The 10985-nt window shown below is 51.2% G+C and overlaps 1 protein-coding gene across 1 annotated transcript; it reads left to right on the top strand.

Moving 5' to 3' along the window:
* The first annotated feature begins 86 nt into the window (after positions 1-86).
* Positions 87-2750, top strand: LOC105806872 (PR domain zinc finger protein 15-like). The gene is made up of 3 exons (XM_012640081.1): positions 87-155; positions 1008-1217; positions 2271-2750. Exons 1-3 carry the CDS (start codon positions 87-89, stop codon positions 2748-2750), a joined length of 759 nt encoding a protein of 252 aa, XP_012495535.1.
* The last annotated feature ends 8235 nt before the right edge of the window (positions 2751-10985 follow it).

The raw sequence follows: 10985 nt of genomic DNA, 5'->3' as shown, positions 1-10985 counted from the left end.
TGAGCTACCGCGCCCGGCCTGAACTTACTTTTTAAAGGAATTTTTAGTCAAAACTCTGTAAAAAAAAAATTTATTACAAAGAGAACATGTCGTTCTCCCAGTTGTTCAAGATGGCATGTAAACTGCTGTGTTTGGAGACGGCGCTCTCGAGCACCGTGTGGATTTAGGGGTTGGATCACGCTGCGTGAGCATGTGGAGGTCCAGGTGCAGCCCCAGAAACCGTGAGCCGTTTCTGCCCCTGGCGGGTCGCAGGTCACAGGCAGAGGTCGGAAGGGAAGTCCCACCACGAGCGTGCCCTGCCCAGCTCCTGCTGGGTCTGTGTGCTGCAAGGTGGGATGACATAGGAAGCACGCGAGGCGTGGAGGTGGCCAGGGTGGGGCGGGTTGCCAGCCACCACTGCCCGAGGCCTCTGGGAGGCTGAGCAAGCCGGCAAGGAGTCCGCCTGCGTCAGAGGCCTGGCTGTGGCCCAGTGGTGCCTCGACACTCGCGCAGCAATGTGTGGGGCGGAGGCCCTGTCTGGGTTGGCCATGTAACGCTGGGCCCTCCTTTGCTGTCCCGAAAGGAGATGTCCATGCGGTTTTTGTGGTCAAACCCATTTTAATCCAAAAGTGTTTTCTACAGTAAGTTGCTTCAGCCCTGGGGACGAGAACCCTGATTGACAGCATTTCAGCCTTGGCCTGAGCTCACCAGGGCTAAAACATTTCCCTTTATCCAGTGGCTCAAAAAAATTAATTTTTTTAAAGACATTTACATTTTAGCACAAAATTTGGCTTTGAAAAATATGAGGTGTGTGTGATATTCTTAAAACACTGAAACCAAAGGCACTTGCCTCGATCCTTAGAAATGCAAGTACGCACACAGCTGTGGTCACCGGTTCCCGTGGCGGCTCAGTGGCCCAGGAGCCTCCGCACAGACCCGCGAGTGTGCCGCGGCGGTGCTGGGGCTGCCCTGACCAGGCGGGACGCAGCCGTCGACCTGGTCGGTCGCTGAAACGGATCTTCCCGCAGCCCGAGCTGACGCTGGAGCAGGAGGACCTGGCGGAAGGGAAGCACGTGAAAGCTGCCAAGAGGAGTCACAAGAGGAAGCAGAAGCCGGAGGAGGGGGCGGGGGCGCCGGTGCCCGAGGACGCCACCTTCAGCGAATACTCGGAGAAAGAGACGGAATTCGCGGGCAGCGTGGGCGACGAGACCAGCTCCGCGGTGCAGAGCATCCAGCAGGTTGGTTTACTCTCTGCGCTCGGCTCAGGCCAGCCACTTCACGGGAACAGCGTTCCCTGAGTGCGAGTCTGCTCCCGTGACTCCAGTCCCTTTCCTATCCCTGCAGCCTGCAGCGTGGACCTCGCTGGCTGAAGCAGCGGAGACGTCCCATTTCTCACTCGTGTCACGTAGCTTTCCGAGTGCTGAGTGCAAATCACACTTGCCGTTAACGGCTACGTGACGCTCTAGCGTGTTGAAGAGAGACGTCTCCCCCTGGTTGGGGGTGGTTAGGTGGGTTGTTTCCAGTTTTGGGAGGTGACAGATGGCCCGCCTCAGCGCCCTTTTTGTAGAAGTGCAGCTCTGTGCACGCGCTGACCAGCCCGGGAAGCAGGACCTGGGAGCCCGAGGGTTCCTGCAGGGAGGGTTGCAGGGTGAAGGCAAGGAAGGGCGTGGCCGGCCGGTCCCGCCTCCCTGGGTGGAGCCTTGCACCGCGCTCCACCGTCATCGCTTTTGCTTCTGAAGCCCCAGCGTTGGCGCGGTCCGTGTCTGATCCCGCGCGCTGTCGCGTGCTTTTGGAGATGGTAATCCCCATTGCAGAATCCTTGCGTTCGGCCTCCCGTTGCTCTCCGTGAGGAAGAGCGCTGCGTTCTTTCTTACTAGCTGTCGGTACTGCAGATGCTTCTGTCGCCCTTTTCAGCTTCCAAGTTGGGATTTTCATTTGCCAACAGCCAGGCAGTTTAGAGACGGGAATGGAAAAGGAAGAATCTCCTTTTTGCCATTTTCATGCTAACTTTTCTCTATTTTTCTTCTAGCCAGTGAAATCCATTTGTTTCTCGGTTCTTTCTCATTGCTGCCATGATTCTGTCTGTATCTCATTTCTCTTTGTCACTGGAATTATTTTTCCAGAACAGAATTAACTTGGTTTCCTCTTTCACCAAGGAACTTTGCGCTTCCCTCCCTCGGGCGAGGTGTGTGATTGTCCCAGCACGATACACACAGTGCCTGTGGGGAGGTTACTTTCTTCTCCATTTTGCAGAAACAATGACTGTCTTTTGTCACGTGTGACTGTTCCAGGTGGTGGTGACCCTGGGTGACCCTAATGTGACTGCCCCGTCGAGCTCAGTCGGCCTGACCAACATCACAGTGACTCCCATCACCACTGCAGCCGGGACTCAGTTTACCAATCTCCAGCCGGTGGCCGTGGGGCACCTTACCACCCCCGAACGCCAGTTACAGCTGGACAACTCCATCCTGACCGTGACCTTTGACACCGTCAGCGGGTCCGCCATGCTGCACAACCGCCAGAACGACGTGCAGGTCCACCCGCAGCCGGAAGCCTCCAACCCGCAGTCCGTGGCGCACTTCATCAATCTGACCACCCTGGTCAACTCCATCACGCCCCTGGGGAGCCAGCTCAGCGACCAGCACCCGCTGGCGTGGCGGGCGGTGCCGCAGACGGACGTCCTGCCGCCCCCGCAGCCGCAGGCGCCCCCGCAGCAGGCGGCGCCGCCCCAGGTGCAGGCGGAGCAGCAGCAGCAGATGTACAGCTACTGAGCCCGGGCGGGGGCGGGCGAGACCCACAGCGAGGGCATGTTGGATGTTTTTAGATTTGTTTGCTGAATACCAAACAAACAAAAAAGTCATACATTGCGACGTAAGTAAGGTTGACTTAGCTTTTACAGAATTGTCTCCAAATCCCTCCAGTGACCACCACGGTCCGTCAGCTTAACTCGAGAAGTGACCCGACAGGCCGAGTGTTAAACCAGGTCGGGTTCCACGCCGCACCTTAGCAAGGCGGAGCATGGGGGCCGGGCCACCCCACCTGCCCTTCCAGGCTGTCTGTGTCCGCGGCTTTGGGGACGTGAAACGTGGAAGCAGGTTCCCAAGAGGCAAGTGATAAGTTGCTAGGAGCATAAATGGTTCATTTCTTCCTTTCCTTTGAGCTCAGTTACTGCATTAAATTTAACAGACAGTGTTCACCCATGGCAGCCCGCTGCAGGGAAACACGGTTTTCTCCTCCTTTGGGATTTTTGCAGCAAGTGAGCAGGTAGAAGTTTAAGTAACGTTTGTTGTCTTCTTTGAAATATGAGTTGAGTCGATCTGCTACACGTTGGGCTGGAACCAGGTGTGAGGTGTGCCCTGCAGCATGTGCGCCTCCAGCCTTCAAGGTCATCCTGGGGTCGGGCGAAGTCACTGACTCCGGCATCAGAGACATCTTAGTAATACCCGTGAATCGATGTTCAGTGTAGTTTTTTCATTTTTTTACTTTATCTCAGACATACATTATGTATTCAAGACTGTGTTGTGGCCAATATTGTTTTTTAACTTTATTTTAACATGAGTCGTTTGCACTGTAGGACAGTGGGTCTGGTCCAGTTCTGCACGCTGCCCCAGGCACAGGTGCGCCCGGGTGTGTGTGGGGAGCCCTCACAGTGGTCTCAGGACTCTGCCATCCACGGTGTTTATTCGTGAGCTCAGCAGAGCCCCCTGGATGGGAGGATAGGGAACACATTCATGTGTCCTCTTGTTTAAACTTTAATTCCAAAGGCTGACGTGTTTCAAGACCAACACAAAGAAAGTTCTGAGCTCGCCGGGTGGGAAAAAGCAGGGGCAGCTGGTCCAGTCGCAGAAGCAGTAATTGCCCCTAATAAATGAATGTGCGGATGAACAGCCAGCTCTGCGTGTGTGGGGACACGTGCTGTCATACGCGTGTGCAGCTTCAGGGGTGTGGGCCAGGCTCGCGGACGAAGAGGCCCCGCCGCCAACGCCCTGCTGCCCAGCCACGGGAGCACCAGGAGGCCGGGGGAGAAGTTCGATTCTCACTTTCCTGATATTTTTGTAACATTGTCCAAATGAAATGATAAACTTGCCTTATTTTGCCCTTGGTCCCTACTGGTCCCAGATCTCATGTTCCCTGGGAGGCCATCTCGAAGAAACACCGTGGACCATCAGTGATTGGCAGCCGAGGCCAGAGGGACGCGATGTCGCCAGCGAGGCACAGGTGGTTTGTGTTACACAGAATGCACCTTTCTCACCACTTAACGCCATTCCAGACAGCAGGCTTCTGCGGACAGGGCCAGAACGTGTTTGTGCAATACACGCCTTCGTGGGCTCGGGAGAGCGCCGCACACAGGCAGCTGCGGGAGGCCTGCGAGCCCGCTCCCCCATCCCAGCTCCCGCCTCTCAGCCGCATCATAGTGGGAGAGACTTTTACTTTTTAATTTATGATAATTATTTTTATGTTATTTATGTATATAATTAACTACTTTATACATAATAGTTTCATCAAATGAACTTGGGCTAGGAGTGATATATTTTCTAAAATACTGTCTCCATCCTCCAAATGTGCGTGGTCCAGGCATCCACCGGCTCAGAGAGAGATCCAGGGTTCCTGAGATATTTTTGTAAAACTCGATGACGATTTCTTTTCGCCTTGGCGGAACCTAGCGGGCAAACGAGCTAGGCAAGAACCCACACGGGCCCTGGGCTCGTGATCCGACATCACTAGCGTTTACCTTTTATTCCTCTCCCCTGTGAGGAAAGGCCTTTGAGATCACAATTTTATTTTTCTAAAGAAGTTGTTTTAGTGCCTAGAGTAAGACTGCATCAGATGTTTTTAAAGAACCTAACGTAGACTGTGGCCCTGGTGTGTCGCCACTATCTATTTAAATGCCAGACGCGTCATACTTGTTACAATAAGGGAGCACTCTAAATAACAGTCAGACTTACTCCCAGGTTTCCTGGAAACACACGTGGTCTTACTGGGGCCACGGCCTGAGGGACAGCGCGTGGCCGCGAAGCAGTCGCTGTGAGTTTGCGTGTTCATAACTGGATGCAAAAAACAAAAGTACTGCTCAGCACGGTCGTTGAGTGCACACTGTCTGCATATTTATCACTGTTTATCGACAGAAAGTATTTAATTTTTTAACTGATCCACGGTGCACAGATGTATCCATAAAGGAAGAAATCAGATCGAGCCATTGTGGCCTCTGAGCTCTGTGAATCCATCTCAGTTGTTATAAATTAATAAATTATGAGAATTTATTTTCGGTCTGTGGATCTGTGGCTCTGTGCGGTGAGGTGCCACACGCCGGTGTGTACGGCCGCTCCCCTGGACTGGCGTGCTCTGTGTGGAGGCGGCCCGGGGCCCCGGACGGTTCTGGCGGGTGGCGTGTTCTCTCAGGAAAGCATTCTGTGCCAAGTGCCCCTCACCGTGTCCGCCGGGAGCTGCTCTGGAGAGTTCCGGGCATGGCAGGCAGATTTCCTGACGGTACGTGGTTTTCCCGCTCATGGCTTCCCCTAGGTGCGGTGTCTCTGACTTTCCCGTTGGAATTTGAAAGGCAGTAAGACTGTTCTGAGACGTCGAGTGTATTTCGTGTTACATCAGTTTGTAAGATGATAAATAAAAGGTGCTGCGACCTGTGTTTTTCAATTGCTGACCCTCTGCTCAGACCCTCTGCCCATTGCGAAGAGTTGACACACCTGGTGTATTTGGAGAACGGTTGCGATTCCTGCTATCAGCTACATGTTGATTTCTCTCCAGTCCAGACCTGTAAAACATTTGGATTATTTGAAGTGTTCCCTGAGAGATTGAGGTATCAGAAGCTTTCTCAGGGATTACACGCCGCCCCCCCCCAAAAAAAGACAAAGTGCATATAACATTTTTTGTAAAGCTTAGATCGAGAGAGACTGGGCACCAAGAGAGACCCGTAGCCGTAGGGGACATTTAGCAGGCATTTCCTCAGGGTTTGAACTGTGAGAACCACATCCTGGACGTTTTGGTCCTGATTTAGATAGTGTCTGGTAACAGCTAATTCTTCTGCCAGTAAGGAGGATTCATTCGTTTAGCATTTAACTAATTACGAGCACTTTCGTACACGCGCCAGGCCTGTGTGGTTCTCTCTGCACGCAGAGGCAACCCAGAAATGCTCCAGAGGAAGAAACGGTGGCGACTGTCGTTATGGACACTTGGTTCATCAGCGCCCGTGTTTCTTGTAGAGTACAAAGTGCCACGTAGCGATTGGCTCTGCTGACTGCCACGTGATGTGATGAGAAACGAGCGAGGTCACAGCCTGTGGTGCAGCCTTTTCACATGCATTGAAAACAAGTTCCCGTAGAGAGAGGGAAACAGCTCGCCACTGGCTCCTTCCTCGTCATTTTTTATATCTGGCTTGAGTGTGTCACCATCAAAGTGTTTGGTTTGACAGGGATGCATGAGCTTGCGTGTGCAGCATTGCGATCAGAATTATCTGGAAAGGGCCTGGGTTGCCTCGACGAGGCTGGCCAGGGCCTCCCTCTGGCCCGAGCCTGGCTTCCCACAGAGCTGAGGGCTTCCCCTCCCTTGGCCCTGGACTGTGACTGCCCCGGGCCCGCCCTCCCCAGGTGCAGGCAGCTGGCGCTCCCAGTGTCCTCAAAGCATGGCCCCCCACATCCAGACTGCCCTGGAACCAGGTGGGCTGCTCTTTCCCCACTGACAGATTCGCCTTCTCATATGTGTTCCCTAAAAAGGGAGGCCCCGGGGGAATGTGGAGCTGCCCTGTCTTTAGAGACACCCCTCTGGGAGACGGAGGACAGAGACCCGTGGCTTCACGGCCGCCAAGTACAGCCTGTCCCACGCGTGGGACGTTCAGTTCCTACTGACCGCTATTGTGCCACCCTGCCTGCGTTTCACCTGGAGCTTGGCCTGAACCCCAGAGCCCTTGCTTCTGTCCTGAGTGTGAGGCACAGAATCTGGCAGCGAGGTAGTAATGGGCAAGAGGGAGCTGCCTCTGCGCTGTAGGGAGCAGCCCAGGAAACCCGAAGGCTGCACCATCTGCTGACCAGAGACAGTCTGGAATGGGGGTGCTGGCTGCAGTTAGGGAGTCCTGTGTGGCTTTGTGCTTTGCCATTGTTTCTTGAATTAAAGTATACCGATTCCTCCCCACCTGGCTGGCTGAAGGATCAGCAGGCTCTACACGTCCCACTCCCAGAGTTCATGATCTTTCCCAGCCCCCATGCTCAGCCAACAGTCCTCTCACCACCTGATCACACAAGCTCGGAACCCAGTGTCATCCTGGGCAGGTCCCTGCCTCCCACATTGACATCCGAGTACTTTTGAAAATGTCTGGGTTGCACCACCTCCTCTGCTGCTCCCCGACTCCACCCTTGCAGCTGACACCCCCTAAGCAGCCATCCAGCTTCCCCTCTGTCCCAGGGAGTCCGTCCTGCCTTATGTGGCCCCAGCGACCCTGCAAAAGTGCGTGTTCCATTGTGTTGCCCACGCACCGAGCCCACTGTCCTCCATTGGGTCCTGAGAGTTCTCTGAATACCGCCAGATCCTCTCTGTAGCCTCGAGACCTGCAGGGTCTGGCCCTGCATCCCCGCAGTCTTCTCTCTCGCCCCGGGGTCTTTGCATGTGCCATTCACACTGTGTGGAGGGTCTCACGTGCAATTCAGTTCTCTGGTCTGAACACTTCTGCTTCTAACCAAGATGGAGTACTTGAAACGGCTAAAAGCCCAGACAAGGCACGTGAAACAATGGTATCGAAGACACTGGCCATCGGGAGTGAAGGACAATAGGACCCGAGAGGTGAGGAACAAGGTGAACCCTACGATCACCCAGCTCACAGCCTGGACAGGGTGTCTGGGCCCCAGGAAAGAGAGAGGGAGTGGGGGTGGAACGCAGCAGTGTCTGAACTGATGGGCAAAGGTGGCAGTTGAGGAAGGCAAAGCCTCTAGAGTTCCCTGGAGAGCAGGAGCTGTGCAGAGACAATGCCAGAGGTCAGCAGAGGCCCCCTTGATGCCTCAGCTGAGCCCTGGCAGAACATGTGAGGAACTACCTATGCCCAGCGTGCACGGTGAAAAATCTCATAACTTAGGGAAATTTGGACAGAGTTCTCCAGAAGCATTTTGCCTAAACATGAGGGGAAATTAACCCTAAACTCTGCTCTGGTCCCACCTAACAAAACTTAAAAGCAAAACGCAAAAGGGTCAAACTGTTTCCAAGTTGCTTAACTAAATCCCAGAACAAAGCTCAAGAATATTTTATGGGAACACAAAACATCCAGCACCCAACAATGTAAAATCCAGAATGGCATCCAATCAGAAATTACCAGGCGTGCAATGAATCAGGAAAATATAACTGCTGATAAGGAGCAAAATTAATTAATGGAAATCTACTTGGACATGATAGAGTTGGTAGACACAGATGTTAAAAGCATGATTATAACTGTTTTTCTTATATTGAAAAAGCTAGAGGAAAGATTGAGCATGTTAAAAGCTTGGAATATATGGTTAAAAAAACTAATTGAACTTCTAGAGATGAAAACTTCAGCAATGACATGAAAAATATACTGTATGGCATTAGGAGCAGATCAGACATTGCAGAGAAAAAGATCAGTGAAGTTAGAGCAATAAAAACTATCCAAAATGAAATACACAGAAAAACAAGACTCGGGGAAGATCGATAGCATCAGTGAGCTGTGGGACAACTTCAAGCTGCCAAATATATGTGTCAGTTCAGCCCTTGAAGAGTCCCTGGAGGGAGAGAGGAAGGAACAGAAAAAATATCTGAAGAAATTATGAGCAAAATTTTTCTAAATTTGATGAAAACTATAAATCTACGGATTCGAGAAACTTAACGCCAAGCGCAAGAATCATGAAGAAAACTATGTCAAGGCACATAATAATCAAATTGCTTAAAACCAGTGATAAGGACAAAACCCTAAAGGCACCCAGAGGAAAGACACATTACACACAGAAGAACAAAGATAATCATGACAATCGGCTTCACATCAACAGTGATACAACCCAGAGGACAGGGGCACAACAGAAAGAAACCGGCGGTGAATATTTTATACCCAGCAAAAATATCTTTCAAGAAAAGGCAGCCAAGGCCAGGCACAGTGGCTCACGCCTATAATCCTAGCACTTTGGGAGGCCAAAGTGGGAGGATAACTTGAGGTCAGGCGTTTGAGACCAGCCTGAGCAAGAGCAGGACCCTGTCTCTACAAAAAATAGAAAAATTAGCTGGATGTGTTGGCATGTGCCTGTAGACCCAGCTACTTGAGAGGCTGAGGCAGGAGGATCGCTTGAGCCCAGGAGTTCGAAGTTGCAGAGAGCTATGATGACACTGCTGCACTCTAGCTGGGGCAACAAAGCAAGACCCTGTCTCAAAAAAAGGGGGGGGGCAGCTAAACAAATAGGTTTGGATCATAATCCTGAAAGTCACAATCCCGAATGTTGACATCCTTGAAGATCAAAATCCCTAAAGTCTAAATTCCTAAATTCTAAAATCCATACCATTTAAAATCTTGAAAATTACAATCACAGGGTAGTTGCATCATGTTACACAGAACTATCACCTTGCTCTTGTCTTTACGTGAAAATTAAGTGTGATTTAAGGAGATGCATGTGGGTGCCAACTGTACAAGGCATGGACTGTTGACTTTAGTTCAGGTGTCAACTTGACTGGATTAAGGGATACCAAAAAACCTGGGAAGGCACAATTTTGGGTTTCTGAGGGTGTTTCCAGAGGAGATTACTGTGTGAGTAGTCTAGGTGGGGAAGTTCTGCCCCCAACTTCAGTGGGCACCAACGAATCCACTGGGGGCCCAGAGAGAGCAAACACAGAAGGCGACCTGGTTTCTCTCTGAGAGCTGGGGCAGACTTTCCTTCTGCTGCCTTGGACATTGGAAAATGTTGAAACTTCCTCAATAAATAAGGAGATGTTCTTTCTTGTGCATCTGCATTTGTGAAAGATAAAATTTCTCCAGTCCTCAGCTCTTTGGGCAACTGCGTACACAGTGGTGACCCATTGCGGTTTTGGGTTGAGCCTGTTGAAAGACTGAGGTTGTTCGTCACGGTATCGGATGACCATGGTTATAAAGCTGGGTGCAAGCATAGTGAGGAGTGTTTACACATTTCCCTTTCGACCTATTTCTTTATGAATACAGTTCGTGGGCCCATAACTGTTACAGCCATGCAGCTGTTGTTAGTATACCTGAGCGTTCAGGCTTGCGAAACTGTGTATGTTATTGTTGCCTATTTTATTGTGTAAAGTGGCCTACAAAGTATTCTGTCATGTTTTTATATGTTTCTGAAACAAAATATCTTCTAAATAATTTTTAAAATTATTTTTTCTTTAATTATATGTTTGGGATGTTGACCTTTCAGGCTTGTGACTCTCGAGTTTTAGACTTCAGGGAATTTTATCTTTGGGGATTTCAACATTCAGTATCGCGGCATTTGGGATTGTGTCTTTCGGTATTGATTGGCTCCCCATTAAAGACTTTTCCAGATGTACGAAGGCCTAGGGAGCTGCGCGCCAGCAACTGCAGCGCACGCTGCCGTAAAGGGAGCCCTGCAGGTGGGGCCGGGATGACTCCAGGAGCAGATCCGACCTGCGCAGAGACGCGAAGAGCGCTGGGAACGGTGGGCGAATAGGAAGACTTTATTTTCTTATTAGTTAAGTATATTTAAAAGGTAATTGCCTACTGCAAAAATAAAAATAATGGGCTTAGACTATAATATGTGGGTATGGAATGTCTGGTAACGATGGCACTCAGGCCGGAAGGGGAGGGAGCGAAGTCGTCCGTGATGCAGTTCCTGTCTCTGTGTGAAGGGGTAGAAGGTGGTTCATGGTGAGGTAAAGTGGGTGCTAATCCCTAAAGCAGCAACTGAAATCGAAGATGAAAGAGCTATGGCAAGTAAGCTATAGCCAACAGAGGTGATGCATAAGAAATGCTTAATTAGGGCCGGGCGCGGTGGCTCACGCCTGTAATCCTAGCTCTCTGGGAGGCCGAGGCCGGC

This window comes from Propithecus coquereli, unplaced genomic scaffold, assembly GCF_000956105.1.
Source record: "Propithecus coquereli isolate 6110/MARCELLA unplaced genomic scaffold, Pcoq_1.0 Scaffold148, whole genome shotgun sequence".
NCBI classification, from domain to species: Eukaryota; Metazoa; Chordata; class Mammalia; order Primates; family Indriidae; genus Propithecus; species Propithecus coquereli.
The sequence above is the reverse complement of the archived record's forward strand: the minus strand, read 5'-3'. Positions and strand labels throughout refer to the sequence as shown.